Below are 19,187 nucleotides of genomic sequence, written 5' to 3' on the forward strand. Positions count from 1 at the left end.
GCCACTGTATACTAACTAACTAAGGTTGTTGACAAACAAAAAAACTTAACAAATGATGGTAAAATTATGCCTGAGTTTAACGGTATGAATAAGCAAAAGTCTACTGATTTATGATGATTTTTGATATGTATTTTCTTCAAGTTAAGTTTTGAAGTTTACGAGGAGCAGTGAAGGCAATATTAATCGTCACAGCCTTCCGCGGGAAATTCAGTAATGCCCATTGTCTATCTGGTATTCCTCGTTTGGATTACAGACATACGAAGAGGATAGCTAGTTTACATCTAAAGATTCGTGTGTTTGGATGTTATTGGTATAACCAGCACAACAAAATGGTAAGTAGTTTATGTGATACAGCGACGCTCATGCGACACTTACGTACAGGCTAGCAAGAGTTAGCTCCTAACCAGCGGTAACGAATGGAAGTAATGATACCGAGCTCAGACACGGGATTTATTTGACATTATAAATGTCGCTAAATTGTTCCAATTTACTTGCCACTGCACCGCCAACAGTATTAGCCACAAGTCAGAGCGGTTTACCAACGTCAGTATCAGTCATGTACCGATTGACATCTATTTCAGACATCCAGTACTCATTAAATTCCTTAACGGGGGACCGATGGATTTACAAATGCAGTTCAGGGAAGGTGACGGACTTAGTGAGTTATCGGGGGGAAGTGATCGATGTCATGCGAAATCAAAGGTACAAAAACAGGCTTTACTCCGGATGGTTCATTTCCATGAACCCGCTTGTTAACGTTCTTCTTCTGTTTCTACGGCTGTTGCGTTGCTCGGTGCTGCCACTGGTGGCTGGAAGTGATACTACAACAACACTCATGCAGAAGCACATACGTGCAGTGTATAAGCATAGAAGTCATCTGTACTGATAACTGGTCTGCATGTTAAATTCATATTTCAAAGTCCTTTGCTGTTGTTGTTGCATCCTAAATAAAAGGTGTTCGTGAGGTAGAAACCAATCTCTCATACATAGTTTTATTGTCCCCAAAATGCCATTGCTTTGTCATTTAATAGTCACATTAAACTTTCTGTTACAGTCAAAAAAGAAAGGACTGAGTTTAGAGGAGAAGAGAACTCGCATGATGGAGATTTTCTTTGAATCGGTGAGTTTTCCCATGGCCACACCATGCAACACACACTACAGAAATGCAATTCAAGGAGTGATTTATGAAAACTTGAAATAGATACATCTCAAAATTTTTGAAATTCTCAATATAATACTTTTTCTGAAGCTAGATTAATAAAATATACAAAATTTAAGCCTTAAAATTAGTCATAAGTCATTTGGCTAGTTAATAAGAATGAACTACTATTAAACAAACTTTTCAAGATTTCAGCATTACAACATTACAGCATTATACACACACTGGACATTAACAGTGTGTTGTGTGTGTATATATATATATATATATATATATATATATATATATATATATATATACACACACACTGTTAATTTCCAAAAAACCCCAAAAAGTGCAGCTAAAACACAATACTGACACAGTTTTAGATATTTGTTAAATAGTTTCTTTTTCAATTACTATGATAAAAAATGTATTTCCTTGAACACATTTTCTCATCCTCTTTCTAGAAAGATGTGTTTCAGCTGAAAGACATTGAGAAGATCGCTCCTAAAACAAAGGGCATAAGTGAGTAATAATCAACAGTTTTATTAGAACAACATCATTAACACTGAACTGTTAAATGGTCTGTCCACATGTCCCCAGCTGCCTGTTATGTACAATTTTTTTTTGTACATTTCCCCATCTAAAGGTTAGTAGAGGCATCACTCTCTATTTTTAGAGAAGGAAACATGAATGTGGGAGCTGAGTCTCAACAGTAAATGCTTAAGTGATTTCTCACAGAAAACAGACTCAGGTCATGAAAAGTCTGAAAAGGTCTCCTCCAAAATGGCCTTTAAAATCTTTATATGTCATATACAAAGGTCTTAAATATTTGTTTCTAGCCTTATGGAAAATGTCTAATACCATTGTTCCAGATCAGATGTCCATTTTCTGGTGCTTTACCCACACCCAGGTCACGTTTAATGATGATTGATGATATTATAATATTAATTATATGATATTATTATGGGGAAGTAGTAAATTTATGGTCTTAAAGTCCTAACTTGGTGAAGCCTGCAGAAACCCTGGGAAAGCCATAAAGCACTAAAATGTTTTGAGACTGATTATTCTTATATACTATATTTTCATAGACCATAGTGGTTTTGCATTTGCACTTGCACGCACATTTATGACACTGATGTCATATTTCATGTTACTGCTAGACTTTTTTTATACAATTCTTTCTACTATCCAGTCACACTGCAGATATTTGAGAGATACTCAACAATGAACACTTCTCTCAAGTTTATTTTTGCCAGAGCTATTTATTGTTGCATAGTTAGTGAAGGTTAACAGAGTTACAGCAGCTTATGTTAAAGCTCACTTTGAATAAAATAACTTGTATACGCAAATGTGCGCTTTGTATTGAATTACGAGACTGTGAAATGTAAATGACAGGTTATCAACACACAGTAAGCAGTGTTGTATTTAAATTGCTACCTAAAGATTATGCAAATGTTTTAATGCAAACTATTAAAGGTAAAATTTAATCTTTCATTTAGGAGGCCAAAAGTTTTTGTTGGTTGTCCCAGATTCGGGCCACAGCCCACTATTTGCTTACCACTGTCTGCCATACAGTCTTTGTCAACAGGCATTGCACCCTCATGCATTCTTAAAAACATTGTGTTGACAGGCTTGCAGAATTACCATGGCAACGAGGGCTAGCTGTTACCGTCTTAGCTATATTCAGTCTCTAAAAGCAGAACCAGACCTATCAATAGCAATAATAATAAAGCCTTGGGTTTTTAAATGAGACATATTCCCTCAATGTCAACATGGAGTCTTATATTATGAGTAACAAGGGAAAATGTGTAAAAAATAAATTACAAGCTTTTAAAGTGCTCGGCCCTGCAGAGGCACAGGCCCGTGTTGTGTGTCTGGGAGAACTGAAGAGGGATTTTGTTTTAAACTGGACAAAACATTAATCTGGTGAAACTGGATCTTGGTGCTGTGATTAAAAGCACATGTCTCTGACCCCCCAACCCGGGTATAGTGTAGTTACTGAGTGATGGGGGAAGGGTGCAACAAGAACGTTGCATTGTGGGCACCTTTTCCTGCAGAAACGTAGAAAATACAACAAAAAGGTATCAAAGGATTGATCTCAGCTAAATTGAGAAGGAGAGTGGTAATGATTAAAAGCCAGAATAGTTTTAAAAGGGGCAGAAAGTTATTACAGTCACATGAACAAAACGGAGACACGTGGCTTGAAAAGACTGTTGTAGTTAAGCACATACAGAGTTTGGTCAATCCATCCAGGCTGTCTTTCCACTGTGGATCCTCATTTGTATTTTTGCTGCTGTTCAGTATCCTCTCAAGACTCAGCGCAGCTCAGTCCCTCAACACAGCAGATAAGCTCTTTCACTTTCACAGTGGACCGGCTGAGCAAACGTGTGGGAGTATCACATTTCACCACTGACACTGTTCAAGATGTTACACCGCTCTATTACATCCTCTCATGCAATGTTCTGTCAGAAGAGCATAAAACGGCCAGATAGGCTGCGGATGTGTAGGTTTAGTTTTCTTTCTCATATATTTTTTTTAATCCTTATGGATAATATTGCATTCAGCTAACATCAGGTACAGCTTGTAGCACCAAATAGAGCTTGTCCTGGTTGTACCTTCACTATGAATCACTTGTTCACAAATCAAATCAGTAATCCAAAAATAGCATCAACTCTGCTGGTAACGCAGTGTAATGATGGAAAATAAAGGACAGTTGACCTATTAATGTGGAAGTTGTTCTTTCCTCTCTCTCTCTCTCTGTTTCTCTTTCTGTTTGCTGCTTTAAGCTCCCATGACTGTGAAGGAAGTGCTGCAGAGCCTGGTGGATGACAACATGGTGGATTGTGAGAGAGTGGGTACATCCAACTATTACTGGGCCTTCCCCAGCAAGGCCTTAAACGCTCGCAAGCACAAACTTGATGAGCTGGAGAAACAGGTGAGGCCCCTCAGTTTGAGTCGGACATGTTTCCCTCACGTCTCAGAGTCTGCTGATGTATACAGCAAAGAGATACATGGATCTCCAGAAATAAAATCAAGTCAAATGTCTGAAGGTAGGTTTTTAAACAACAATAAATAACAACACTATTATGCATAATAAGAAAATATATAATATTGTAAAAGTATATAATGTTAAATATAATATATGTGGAAGTTATGTAATGTACACAGTCGCACACTATACAGTAACAATACAATACTATGAAGTTTATATATAACAGACATTAAAGTAAATACTATGATAAAAAATATAATTAAGGAATATAAAAGCACAATAATATTAATATAGTATTTTTATGGTAGTTATAGTGTGATGTGGTGATATAGATAATTTAATGCAATGTAAAATAAAATGGTGTTACATATATTACACATGCTGATTCCTGATTCATTCCAAAATTCATATATTCTATAAAAGGAAAATATTATTATCATTATTGTTGTTATTATTATTATTTTTTATTTTTTTTACTTTATAAGCTCACTGCTCACTGTAGTTTACAGTAAATGAGGTTGGACTGTGACTAGAACAGCTCAGAGAGTGAAGAGAAAAATGGGAACAAAACACAAATGAGCTGCTGGTTACGGTCAAGTTCCTCTAAGTAAAAACAAAACGGTGGTTAAATTATAGACAGATTTTTTTTTTTTTTTTTTAAATCTGATTTTCACATTTTTTACATTCAAAATAACCCATTCAAAAACATGAAACACTCGGTGGCTTTTGTGAGAGCTCTGTCATCACAGAAAGTTAGAAGGCCTGAACTTCTCGTCATCTGAGATGACCCATTTCCCGCTCCTGCCGCCTGGTAGACAGATGGTGTGAGGGTGGTGTCTCCACCAGATATGTAGGACAGAAGTGAACTGTTATGAAGCTGCAATCTGTCTGTGGATCTTGACATTTGGTTGCACCACAAGCATAACAGTATACTGCATAGCCGGAAGTGAGATACCACAACCTTTATGCTAAGTGTGACTTTTTGAATGCCACCATCTATTTACGACGGCAATGTAAATTTGTAGACTTGATGTTGTGACAAAAAAAAATTACTAATGAGAGTTTGGTGGGGGTAAAATTTGCAAACAGATTAGAAAATAGCACCGTCCATTTCTGCCAGATTGATTACAAACTTGTATGTTAATGCTGATGAGTCATTAAGTCTCTAACGCTCTGGTCAGCAGTCATTTTTCCATTAAAGGTTTAAGAGCATATTCATTGCAGGCAAAACTTACAAGAGGTGAAACAATTACTGAGACCAATCAATACTTTCTTGCAGGGCAATGTCATGAACAGTTGTATAGAATTTAGTACTGTTTTTATAGCAGAGTACAGTGAAATCATAACAAACCCATCAGTAAATATAAAGATGCTTCTCCATTATGCTCATTTTGTAAATCTGAAATAGAATCATTATTACATGTTCTTTTTAACTGATGCTATTCCCATAAATTTTGATCTGACGCGTGTTTGGGAAATGAATTTATTTGTCAGTATATGTGATTTTTGTTTTTATCTGTTAAATCCAATAACAGTGTGACTGCTGACTCTAAAACTTGTGTCTGCGAGGGAAATGTCACATTCATAAATCAAGAACAACTAACAATGTCTCCAATTTCACACGCTTTTTCAACTGTTGTGGGCAGCTTTTATGCAGCTCTTGGTAATCTCCACAATCAAAAAGCACAAAAAGTGCAACATCACAAAAACATTGGGAAGGATACTTGATTTGTTTTGATGAATGTTATTTAGTTATTTATTTATTGGTATTTTTAGATCTGTGATCTACCTTGTTATATCGTCTTGCCTGCCGTATAATTTGACTATGGAATATCTATGTGTGTGTAAGAGATGTGTCATTTCCCTCCTCTAGTTTATAAATAGTTTCCAAAAACATATTCTACTTTGAAAGCAGTTTGATGTCATATTTTTACCTGATGTGACACTTTCTTACTTAAAAGATTTCTGAAGCAAAACAGCGGAAAGTGTCTCTCCAGAAACTGGTTGAAAAGGCCAAAGTAGGACGTCAAGATACAGTAAGAAGGTTTTCATGTTCTAAGTCCATCTTTATATGGAAAGATCCATCTATATTTTGACAAAGTGAATGATATAAAATGAATGATACATGTCAGTTAGACTGATGAAATAAATCTCAGAAGATGTTCTGTGTCTGTGTCTGTGTGTGCAGAAGGAGAGAAGCTCCCTGCTGAAGGAACTGCAGGCTCTGAGAGAGGAGCGAACTGGGCAGCAGGCCGAGTTGGAGAAGTACAGGGAATGTGACCCAGAGGTCGTTGAGGAGATGAGTGAGTACAGTCACAACCTGACTGTGTTTTCCAAAAAAAAAAGTCATTTTTGAGCTTTAACAGCGATCAGATCACGTCCAATCACTGACCAGAGAAATCCGGCCCACTGTGAAAAGCCACACAGTCCGTTAAATGACCAAATGTTCGGGGCCATGTGAGTAAGGCGTCGATTTAAATCTATGGTCATTTTTTTATGTCATGGTGTTGGCTGAAATTGTATTACATCTTTTTTATCACAAGCTTTAGCAGAGTGATATTTTGCAGGGCCAGTGTGCTGATTGCGTGACATTCTAAAGTGGTTTATTAACATATATATATTATTATTATTACAAGCCAGGTGATAATTCTTAAAAATCATTGGACAGCAAGCTTTTAGTTAGTGTATTTAGTCACTGTAGCCAGAGGTTTAAGTAGCTTTTGTGCTCATGGAGGCAGATGGTGCTGTTTTGCAACTAGGGAGGATCTCTTGTTAAAATGAGGGACTGAATTGGGCAAAATCCAAAGAAACAAAAGCACTTGAGGAGCTTCTGCTTGAGTAAAACTACCATGAAGTGCTTTCACACTGGGTAATAAACACAAAGCTCTGCATTATAAGCGGGGTTATTTCAGTGTAGCCTCCCATAAACTGGCAAATATTGCTGTGGTAAAATAAGACCTTGGTGCACTTGGCAGACGTTAACATTTTTCACCTTTTTGTTTAAGCTGTTCAGTGCTTTAATCACTTCAACACAGAGATAGGTACATTAATGGCAACAGCACCCAGAAAATCCATCAATAAGCAGTTCTGCAGTGAACTTGGCCGCCAATCAAAAGCACCTACTCATAGTGCTAAAAAGAAAACATAAGCAGGACGTGGCAGAACATATTTTACACCTCCAGTTTCCCTTCTCACGCATTTCACTGAACACTATCTTGGATGTTCAGGTGGCTCTGAATAAGGTGGGAATGCATCTAAATGCATTGAAGACATACCTGGATCCAACTGCTTAAAGCCACAATATGCTGCTGGAAATCTAGCTAGCACTAGCGTGAGACTCAAAAGCACCTCCTAGTCACTCCACTCCCCCACACTCCTCCCACTCCTCCCTCTCCCTGCTGCCCAGTCCTTCGCCTACATACACGTTACGTATGCCGTCTCAGACGATGCAGGCATCGTCCGGCAGCTTATACTAGCTTTAAGCCTCGATTGCGAGAGAAGTGGTGGACCAGAAGCGCGTTCATGTACTGACTGACAGCCGTGAGCTCCCACCCGTGATGTTGACCCTCTTTGATTGGTTAGAAGGGTTAGGCTCGCTCAAAAACTTTTAATAGGGAATAAGTCTGCACTGCTGCCAGACTGTTCTATGAGGCTGCGTCAGAGAAGATATGGTTTGAAGCATATTTCAACCAAAAATAGTAGAAAAAAAGTTACATACAGAAGCTTTAAGTTAAGTTCAATGGTGACCGGGGGACGTATACAGTATTGACCACCCAGTACACCTTCATATATACTAATGAAGACATGCTTCATTACTGCCTGGTCAATAACATATAATAAACAATCCTCTCAAATACAATTGGATGCAGTTTATCTTCCTCTGTCAAAGAACTCAGGACAAGATATTGCGGTGCAGGTACCAGACACAGCAGAACTCTCTAATTCTAAAACTTCTCTAATTGTACTGCTGAGAGCAAGCATGCTTTTTGTGGGTTGGGTAGCAGAGTCACAGTTTCTCACGGTTAATATCAAATGTGAGGAAGGAAGTAAGAACATATGACAAGTGGTCACTCCACATCAAGAAGTGTTCTTATGTCAGCTTTAAGCTGTCAGATTCAACCACAAACTTACAAGTTTATAAGACAGTAAGTGTGAAGAGCAGGAGCCTTGCTGCTAAAACGGACTCTGCTCTGGTTTCAGTTTTAATTGCAGTCTAAAATGAACCTTGTGACCTCTGACCTCTCAGCTCGGAGAGATCAGGTTAAAAGCTTTGAAAACAAAGAAAGGGCCACTAGGTATGACTCATTTACTGGCTGTCGCACACCTCTTTTATGGTATGGCTACACAATGCACACAGCTATTAGTGGTATTACAAAAATGCTACATTGCTTTGTGTTCATGTTACAGCTGACCTGTAGTAAAAAGGGTGGTATGTTACTTTAAGTACACACGTGACGTGTGGTGTCATAAATATATCTGGCCTGTTTACCTGCACGTCCAAGTGTTGCATTTAGTCTGCACACAGCCCTGCTGGTTTTTTCCACTCAACAATGACACTGTTGTCTTGTCCACTGACTGTCACTCAGCGTGCTTGTAGTTCAAATTAAGCATTTTGATTTTTGATGAAATTGTTTGAAATTTCTAAAAAGGCTTTCTTAACTTAGATTCAGTTATATAAATTGAATGTGAATTTAACTCACAGCAGAGTGTAAGTAACCCAGAAAAGAGGAAAAGGCAATGTGAAAGCAATAGAAATCTATTTATTTTTCAATCTAGTTCTTTATGAGGGACTGTGAGACACAGTAAATGTAGAGGGGATACTGTAGATTGACATTGATAGTTTTTAGTACAGGCTGAATATTCGAGATAGTAGATAATACAGTACAAGTGTGCATTAGTAGCTTTGTGACACAACAAGTTAAATTTGAAAATTCCTGCTGGAGTCCAAACTCCAACCCCAGGAAAGCCCAGCTGCCTAAATAATGTGGCAAAAATAACAAATGTAAATAGAGTAAAAACATTTAAGTAGAATAAAGTGAAAGTATTAAACGTCAGACTGCGCTGATCATATGCTCTTGTTTGAAAGGGAAACTAAGGGAAGATATTGTTTATATTTCTACTCAGGGGCAGTGGTTTGTGTTGATCTGGTGAAAGTAGACGACTGACTCTTTCTAGATCAGGCCCTTCGCACTGAAAGCTGAGGCCATGGTAAAACTTTCAGTCCTTTGACCTGGTGCATGTTCGGCCTCATCTTGTACTTGTATTGTGTGCGTTGAAACTTATATGATGTATTACAGATCATGAATACACATGAGGCACCCAAATTAGAAAGATGAAGTAGTTAATGAGAGAAAGGAGAAGCTTTCTCTTACTTTCAGTCTCTGGTGCTTTGTTTTCACATTCATCACCGTCTCCATTTGCCTGCAGGTCTCATTTTCTTCTCTTTGAACTACACTACTACACACACACACACACACACACACACACATACAGCTGTGTTACAGATAACCATCTTGAATTGTATGCTGAGAGCTTTGTGCAGCTATGCAGAGAGCGTATGACCCTATGTTATGTGGGGGGGGGGGGGGGGGGGGGGGGGGGGTTTAGACTGAACTTGCAGAATGGGCTCAGACCTGATCATGCTTACGTTCATGCAGCTGTGACACCGAGAACATCTTAAAAGCTGAGACGCTGCTGCAACAACATTATTACACACACTTGAACAATTTACCCATTTTATTTTAAGGGTTTTCACGTTTGACTTTGTGAGAAAATGATGAAAATTACTCAACCAATCTAAATAAAGTTAAAACACACTTTTAGTTTTGCTTTCTAAAAGCTGTCCAGTCAATACTAAAGGGTCTGTCAAGCATCAAAAATTGGCTAACCCTAGTATGACTGACTTCCTCTACCTCTGTTCTCATGAAACCAAACTCACACCACTATTTATTTTAAACTAATTATTGTGTTTCTTTTAGATGTCACCAGCCCTGAGAATCTTTGACAGTGGTTGCTACACCAATATTCTGTTGTGGCATAAGTGTTGCTTTTCTCATTAGATCACCCCCAAAGTACAATTAAAAGCACAGCCATGCTCACTGTGAGTGGACAGACAGCCTTTTGATTTGATTGGATTTGTCAGGTCAAAATGTTGCTATGACAGTAGTTGTTGCTACGCACATAAGTTGCTGTGGTTACAGGTGAGGGTTAAAAACATGGGACGGGCAAAAGGCACCTCAAAGAAATCCGAGCTATGTGCATGGCGAGTATGACAGTATGTGAGTTAAGAGTTGGACATGTATTCAGACATTTACAACCATGTTAAGGGAAAACCAAAAAGTCTGCAGGTGTATGAATATTTTTTTGGAATTATTTATAACTTTTGGAAAACTTGTTTTTGATCATCTTTCCTCTCCTCTTTCTTTTCCATTTGTTATGTATGGATTATATGGAACCACCATGCCCTACTCTGGCATCATTTATCATTGGATATGTACTTTATTATCTTGTGTGTGGTATTTATTGTCTTGTTTTTTATTTTATTTTATGTGATGTTGTTTCAATCAGCATTTATTATGCCTTTTTAACATTTGGCCAGAGGCAACACATACATTTTCATTGGGTCACTCAGACTCTTTTAAACTTTCTTCTTTCTGTTGATTTTCCTGCCAAATAAACTAATAAAATTAATAAAAACAAATTGAGCAGGTAAGCAAATCAACAGTCAGAGCTCAGTCTGCCTCGACAGCTGCTAGGTCTGTTTGGTGGTTGAGACGTTTGCTTGTACCGCTGAGGTGTGTTTCTCTTGCCGTCCAAATTCTCAGCCATAAATTCTCAGTCCCCCCATTTAGAGCTCATATTTATTTTTGTGGATATCAACTTTTGATTTAACTGAGGCATTTTTAGTATATGCTGATGTAACCATAGAGATGGTGTGGAGAAAGTTTCACCTCTAGGCTCAGGCAACATATGCCACCAGCTGTGACAACTATACCAGATATTTTGGCTGGGTTTTTTTTCAGCAGCCGTAGCCCAGTCCCACCAGTACAGCAGCCAAATCAGTGTCTGTGGATAGTGGTCATGGAATCAATAAATTTTTAAATACTGCTAAAAGTTAACATTATTCCAGGTGCCTAGCAGCTTAATGATGTTACCTGCTGTTGTTTAGGACTCAGTTTTATAGATCACCAGATATATCACTCAGAAATAGAGAGCTGTTCAGTTGGAGCACATTGTTCCGCTCCAGGTTTCTAGACGGGCTCTTTCCAGCTGCAGCAGAAGTGGATGCTAAACTGTCCACTTTAATTTATTAGTATACTACTTTTTTATACAGTGTGGCCGCTGCTATCCAGACGACACATCACTGACCCAACGTATGTTTTCTGTCTTGTGTTCAGTGATTTGTTGCAGAAAGTATTTTCTGCTCTGAGAACGATGCACATCAAGCATTTATTTGTTCAGCCTGTTTTAAAAACACATAGCATGTTAGTTTCTAACATGTCTCCCTCTCATAAATATAGGTTACCAACAAAGCAAAGCTTACTTAGTAAATGGATCATACTGTAATGATGTTCTGTTTCTGTCACCTGTAATATCACACTTTTTCTTTTTACATTGAAATAAGTGTAACTCATCATTTTAGCGGTAATCTCATCTTTACCTTTTCATCACAGAGATATGATGATACTTGTTTCGAGCAATAATCCAAAACTGGCTGAAGGGAATGATGTTACATTTGCCTGATAAAATGAAAGAAACACACATTGCAGACATCATGTACGATGCACATATTGATCGTAAAAAATTTTGTTTTGCAGGAAAGTCAAATGTTGTAGCAAAAGAAGCTGCTTCCAGGTGGACAGGTAGGTCATCTTATCTTTTAAAAACACACACATGTAATAAGTCTGGAATCATCATCAGTTAGATAATTGACACCTATTCTTGATTGATGAGTAACAATTGTCAAAAGTCATTTTCCATCTTATGCTTCCAGCTTCTTAATTGTGAGAATTTGCAGGTTTTCCTTGTCTTATGTTTTCTGACATTTTATAGACCAAATGATTAGTTGATTAATCGCAGGAATATTCAGGCAGATAATTGATATTGAAAATAATCATCATTAGTCAGGATGTAACTTAAACTATGAATTTACATTATCAATTAAACTGCAAATAATTTTCCAGAATGAGCAATTAATTGTTTGCTCTGTAAAATGTCAGTAAATACTGAAACATGCCAATAGCCCAATGTGATGTTTTCTGATTGTTTGTTTTTATTCACCCAACAGTCTGAAACCCAAAGATATATTTACTATTATTATTATTATTATTATTATTATTATTATTATTATTATTAGTAGTAGTAGTAGTAGTAGTAGTAGTAGTAGTAGTAGCTGTGCCCCAATTCAGGGGCCACATCCTTCGGAGGCTGTATTTGAAAACCGATTATATCACAGCGATGCCAATAGGTTCTCCTATTGTAATTAAACATTTTTTAAAAGTTATGTGTTGTTAAAGTTGCTAGGCGACAGAATAGGTGCTTTGTGACGCTACGGTAAGGGCGGGTACAGCTGGGGAAGAAAAAGCAGAAATCCTCTGAAGGATGCTGAATTAGGACACAGCTAATGAATCAAAACAGCTGATTACTTTTCTGTCAACAGTGTTGTTCGACATAACAGTTACTGTGGAAAGGCGCCTCTGAATATTTAAGATAACTTGTGACTGACTGTGATGACTGTGACTGCTTATTCCATGATTGCTCTTTAAAGCGCTCACATTCACAAAGTGCGAGCTGTAATGGCACTTTGTGTACAGCATGTTGCCTCCTGGTAGTCAGCGCTTTGTGTGTGCATTTGTTGACCTGAGTGGTAACCTTGGAGACAGCTGACCTTTTGAGATAATGGCACCCAGTCAGGCCTGTGGTGTTTTGAGTCTTCAGGTAACAGTTTCTTCAGCTGGTCAACACAGTCATGTCCGTCATGTTTTAGTTGGCACATTTTCACATAGAATTATACTAATTTTAAGAAACTATGAATCATTGCTGCCGCTTCCATGACTTGTACTTCCCTCATGTGTGGTGTACACTACTAAACAAGCACGCTCGGTCAGCATTGAGCAAAAAAACGTTTCCTCACAGCACTGTCTGCATCAGCTCGGCTCTTTCCTGTGTTTCACCGTGATGCACAGTATATCGTGCTCACCAGTTGCATGAATGAGTCGGTCATATTTTCCATGTAAACATTGGAAGGTCACTTTTTCTTGGAGGCGGTGGACAAGGTGGCTCCATCTCTGTGTGCCCTTTTTTATACACAAAACATACATGCACTGCTGCTGTTGATATGTAGCTGGTGTTATTTCAGTGCACCAGTCAAGACACTGGTCTCATCTAGCAGGTCACAACAGACACCTACAGGGAAGCAGCAATCCTGCTTAATGTGCTGAATTGCCTGTGGCTGCATCTCGTTCTGCTCGAGACTTTCCTTTTCAAAAATTATGCTTTAACCTGCAGCCTCGTCACACCGAGACACACCCACATAAAAACATACACTCGCACACAAGCCTTGACACATCTGGTCACATGCACTTTAACTGCAGATTGTCCTTTCAACATTGGAGTAGTTATCTTGCAAGACTTTGGAGAAAGGCATTCCTGATAGCATGATTCAGGGTTTATTGACTTTAGCTCGTGATAAAACAGGTATTACTCTACAGGAAGCTATTTTATGTACTCTTTAGATGGGTGACGCAATCCACAGCTTTCCCTCAATTCAAAGAAACTCATTATAGACCATAAAATAACCTGCATTAGATTGATTACTATTATCTAGACTACTTAGGCTACCAAGTCGGTGTGTAAATGCACTACACTCATATTAACTGAATATTTATGCGTTTTGGTACACAAAACTGTATTCTCACATTAGACTATCAAGATAAATTCACCACTATAAATCATCAGATTCAAGAATTATTTTATTGTAAATCACCAGCTTTGATAACATTTTATACTACAACACATATACAATAGAGAGCCTCCGACCACCTCTCAGTTAGGAGCGTTTCTAGACGCCCCACACACAAATCTACCGGAAAAATATACGGTATCAGATCTGCAGTAAGCATGATTTATTTGCAAAATACTGGTGCACTCATGCCATTACTCTTTATCACAAAGTGGAATTTTAGCAAAGAGTGACCCACCCTTGTTAAGACCCTTGTTGACACACATCAGATTCGCCCTAATTGCCTAAATTATTTCCGGGTGTTATCGATGGTCACTGGTGGCAAATGTTCTCGGGTGCTGAGGAAGTTTTGTCTATCATCAAATCTTCAGCCAAAATAATTCAACTCTCACCAAAACAGCAGCAATGCACATGGTTTGTTCTTGGACTCAAACGTCATCCTTGAGTCACAGAATATTCTCGTAATCCCAGACTGTTTATACTTTATAACACTATAAAATTTTTGATTTCTTTTTTTTTTTTCATTTCAGATAATGTTTTTGCGATCAAGTCATGGACAAAGAAGAAGTTTGCCTTTGATGACAGTCGCATTAACAAAGCCTTTGGGATCCCCGAGGACTTTGACTACATGGACTGATTGCAATTCTTTCTACCTTAGCTCACGGACACAGGAAGGGAAAAGCACGAGTTTTAGGCCTCAGTTTGTAGCCTCCATACCTGGTTTCTGCATTTCTTGTTCTGCTGGGTGCATTAGAATGAAAATAATTGCACCAAGATTCATATCAAACACTGGGGGAGGGCTTTGAATAAGGCAGACATCAGTGATTTTGCGGCAACAGATGGACTTTATCAGCAGATATGTTGCTTTGGTGCAACCAGAGAAGAGACTGAACCGGCCATTAGTGGCTGAGAGGGGTGAGGGGGGCTCTGTGATGAACACAGCGTAGCAGCCAGATATTTCGGACACCTGTTTGCATGAAAACTGAGAACTCCAAGTTGATGATGGAAAGGAATCAACACTGAACACATCTGTGTCGCCAGTGATCTAATTTATATGGTTTAAACAGATGGTTTGGAATGAAATCCTTGTGCGCTTTTTCCTCTATGTCCCCCTTTTGTTTGTATTTTTCTTGGGGAGAAAAAAGGAAAAAATGCAGTTTAGCAATGGTTTGTTCTGTTCACGCATTAAAAGGTGCACTGGGACTGACAGGAGAATTAAATTACAGAGGGTATGTTTAGGATATGTTTTGTGTGTGCTGTAAGTGCTGTAAATATTTATAGCACATTTACTTTTGTACAGAACCTCTCGTGTTGCAAATAAAATGTCCCTGTGAGTTTTACAAGCCAATTTCAGCAGTTGTGTTCTTTCCGAAACTTGGTGTGCAGTGTACAATTGCATTTACACCAGACCTCCAATCTTTTGTATTTGCAGTTCTTTAGAAATAACCACATTGCAAAGTCTGTCACAAAAGCAGAGCATTTGTTTCAGAGCTGTACACACACTTTCTGTATGAACAGAAAGGGAACGTTGTTGCCCCGACATATCTAGAATAACTATGCCCCAGCTTTTTTTTTTTTTTCCTTTCCTCCTCCTTTTTCTGTCAAACCAGATGCAAAACAGGTACTTGTGTGTTCTGTGTTTACTCAGTGACCTACTTGTCATGACCAGTGTCTGGGTTTGTCGATTTAAATTTCAAATGTGCTCTGTGCCTGTCTTGTCTTGCATCAGTTTAGTGTTCTTTCCAGTAGATGAATGATAAGCAAGCATATCGAGAATCATTTAACATGTTTGTATTAAGAGACAAATTTTATATTAAAGATGTGTATCCTTGCAAACATGCTGTAGCCTGCTGATTAAAAGTTTCATATTTTTAATGTAAAAGTTCAGTTATTTATACCGATAAATATAATCTGCTACTAAACAATGTGCAGTAGCAAATGCAGTTGTAAGTGTTCTTACGTGTTGTATATTTCTTGTAACACTAATCCCCCTGTTAGAAATGCACTGGTGACAGTTCTACAGCTAGCTTGTAGTTTCTGTTTGGTGGAGCTGACACACCTTTTTTAAGAGTAACCTGAGTGTACGTTCATGTGCGTACCTGCCCAACCTGTCCTAATATGATTCATGAGTCAGAGATGATGAATGCCAGAGCTTTCCAAGCGGACTGTGAATAGTTTTACTTCGCTGTCACTCACTAACTTACAGACTACTATTGCAGCTTCTTAGGTTAAATCTGCCTCGTGTCCTATTTAAGGTCAATAATGCAGTAATTTTGCTGACTAAAGACTTTCACTTAACCTCAATTATAGACTCACAGAATAGCATAAGATTATATAACACCAGACTGAGGTGTAAATAGATTTTATTGCATGTAGTTTTACTCAGTGTCCATATCAAGTAGGTTCCAAACATATTTTTGGCAATTTCTGCTCACGGTAGACTATTCCAGATGTTTCTCAGGAGCATCAGTGGCGGTCTGAAGACAAATGGCCACTGTGACTGAGATATAATGCACAATAGTTGATACTGATGCATCAGTGAGTTAGTTGCATTTCACTGTTGTAGCTAGTTTTAACTATTTTATGCAGTAGTGGTTTTGTCCAATCGTGGGTCAATGTGTTAGAAAAGAATACACACATTTTTCTGTAATCTTAGAGCGGTTATTTAAATAAAACCACTTGAGAAGTTGAGGGAACTCTCCCTCTAACTGTACTTTGTTTTTTGTGATGGGTAACAATTCACAAAGGTTAGGAACCGCTGTTTAATTTCTAATTATGCATTGTATTTTATAAACGTATCACATGTTTCTTCAGTGTTAAATCCTAATCTTTGAAGTAGTTAACTACAGCGGTAAGATAAAAAGTATAATGTATTCCTCTGAAATGTAACTGTAATGGAGTAGAGGCACTTCAAAGTGTAAGTACAGTTTTGAGTAATTGTGTTTAGTCACTTGCCACCACTAAGTAGTGTGGCTTGTCTGAAAAGTACAAGTGGTGGAGGAAGTATTCATTTCGCTACTGATGTAACAGTAGTGTTACGTATTTAAAACTTAGAATAAATTGAGGCAATTTGATCAAATATAACTTGGGCTCAATAGAAACTATTACAATTAACTTCTTAAAACTAGATTTTGACACAAGAGCAAGGTCACAAGATGAAGGGTGGGTACCTGATACCTGACACATATTATTGTTATTAATCAAATTATTTAGACCCAAATGACATGGAGCAAACTGCGTAGTTGGTAATCCAGCCTTGAATATTTACTTCTGAAATCTAAAAAAAAAGTAAAAGTGTAAAGTAGCATTTAACGAAAAAAACACAGGTCACAAACTTCAATTTTGTGCCTAAGTGCAGTAATTATTTACTCTCCACCACTGTAGGGTACATTAAACATGTTTGATGCCTCTTTGTCAGCTTTGTTTCATTTACCCTCAGCAACAGAAACGTAAACAGTCTTATTGCAAGTGACACTGGTGCGTGTCCTCACTGTGCAATGTGTGTGAGTAGGCGGGGAGGGACAGAGGGAGGGAGCTGCTGCTGCTGCTGCTGCTGCTGGAGGAGCTGCTGCTCGGTGAGAGAAAGAAAGACCAACGCAGCGAAACACAAGGTAGGCTGCTAGCTGAGAGGGCAGCATGGCGGGGCTACAGGACTTCCAACAAGGCAGCCACTGTCACAGGAAAACGTGGATCAATATACTACTAGGAATACTACAGTTACTTTTACCCTGCGTCCAACACGGAGGTGCTCAGCTGCAAGGTTTGTGCTCACCTTTATTTTCTGCTTCGGGGGTGTAACGTTAAAACGACCGTTGCAAAAAACGTACGTTAAATTAGCTAGGCTGTCTTGACAGCAAACGTTAAGATGGAAAATAGGTGCCGAGCTGAATTGTCCAAATAGCATATAAACTCAATATAGTCGAAAAAAATTCTGAATACCTTTTCATGAGGTGACTTGGTCATATTTTTATTTTTACCAACTTGGAACAGGGTTGTAGCTATTTTTTGTCAGCCTGCTAGTTCATGCTAGCTGCCAGTTCCCTGTGCTGTTTATTAACGAAACTATAACTTGTTCAGGCAGTGAAGTAAATTGATGTATTATCGGGACTTAGTATTTGTATTTAGCGGTTTCTTTTGTCACTGTAGCAAAGCTACTCAATGCAACAAGCTAACTCTACAGTCGTGTGTACTGCAGTAGCAGTAGAGATGTTTTTCCAAGTTCGTTAGCCAGCGAGCTAACCTTCCTGCTAGTCCAGCAGCTAGCAAACAGCCTTTGTCAGCCTGCCGAGGCGAAGTCATTTCCTCACTTGTCTGTGTGATTATCATCCACTCCGTTTCAGTTTATTCATTTGTAATAACCAGAAATGATAAATGGAGTTTGACCGTGTACATCCCAATTCTTTCGACTGCGTAAATTTGGTGCATTTCCAGTTGTCAGTTTTATCCATGTTACTTAATTTCCCAATACCTCACTGTTAATTTAATTTCTTGCTCCCACAAAGCTCTGAGTCAGATGTCCACCAGCGTGGTCGAGGTCTGGCAGCCAGAGGATGCAGACCCATTAGTCCCGCTTCAGGTAATCGCAATTTCTTTCTGGGGTGTGTTTGTGTCGAGGAGGAATTGAGAAAGTATCTATATGCAAAACACAGATCACCCAACATCTTTCAAATGCAGCCAGATGCACGAACACGTGTGTGGTTCGTCATTTCCATTGTGTTTGGCTCCACTTTGCCGCTTGCTGAGTTGTGCATGTTCAATCCTTTATGTAAGGAATGATCGGTATTCACCCACGATTTTGTGATCATAGTTTTGTACAAATGTTGCAGTTATCGAGCAGGTAACAACATTTCAACACACGTCTCTGACATGAGACCAGAGCGGGAGGCCACCTGCCATGTGGCTCCTCCTTGTTTTCTTTTGTACATAGTGTCCATTGTGGAGTTCAGTCACCAGTACACACTGAGGGCACGTTAGGAATGAGGTAGTCTGAATAATAGTTTGCACCGCGTTCCTGCATACTACTTTGCAATTATTTTCCTGCTCCTTTACTTTGCATGTTTTGCCGTTTGTTGTGCAGGGTTTTTTTTTCT

General features: G+C 38.5%; 2 protein-coding genes across 2 annotated transcripts in view; both read left to right on the forward strand.

Annotated features, from left to right (window-relative positions):
- The first annotated feature begins 206 nt into the window (after positions 1 to 206).
- mnd1 (meiotic nuclear divisions 1 homolog (S. cerevisiae)) lies at positions 207 to 16,214 on the forward strand. Its single transcript, XM_056372037.1, has 8 exons — positions 207 to 332; positions 1,055 to 1,120; positions 1,609 to 1,666; positions 3,931 to 4,079; positions 6,098 to 6,172; positions 6,325 to 6,439; positions 11,954 to 11,998; positions 14,628 to 16,214. The coding sequence occupies exons 1-8, from the start codon at positions 330 to 332 to the stop codon at positions 14,732 to 14,734; spliced, it is 618 nt and encodes a 205-aa protein (XP_056228012.1). The 5' UTR covers positions 207 to 329; the 3' UTR covers positions 14,735 to 16,214.
- A 1,452-nt stretch (positions 16,215 to 17,666) lies between these two features.
- The window catches only part of tmem131l (transmembrane 131 like), a 31,842-nt gene continuing 30,321 nt past the window's right edge, over positions 17,667 to 19,187 (forward strand). Inside the window, exons 1-2 of the mRNA XM_056371956.1 lie at positions 17,667 to 17,857; positions 18,600 to 18,673. Of these exons, the coding sequence (XP_056227931.1) occupies positions 17,734 to 17,857; positions 18,600 to 18,673 (198 nt within the window). The 5' untranslated portion in view covers positions 17,667 to 17,733. The remainder of the gene's footprint in view (positions 17,858 to 18,599; positions 18,674 to 19,187) is intronic.

Source organism: Seriola aureovittata, chromosome 3 (genome assembly GCF_021018895.1).
Source record: "Seriola aureovittata isolate HTS-2021-v1 ecotype China chromosome 3, ASM2101889v1, whole genome shotgun sequence".
Taxonomy (NCBI): domain Eukaryota; kingdom Metazoa; phylum Chordata; class Actinopteri; order Carangiformes; family Carangidae; genus Seriola; species Seriola aureovittata.

Coding starts and splice junctions, on each gene's coding strand:
- mnd1 (XM_056372037.1), top strand. Junction 1,121..1,608: donor TGGAGATTTTCTTTGAATCG/GTGAGTTTTCCC, acceptor TCCTCTTTCTAG/AAAGATGTGTTTCAGCTGAA. Junction 6,173..6,324: donor AAGTAGGACGTCAAGATACA/GTAAGAAGGTTT, acceptor CTGTGTGTGCAG/AAGGAGAGAAGCTCCCTGCT.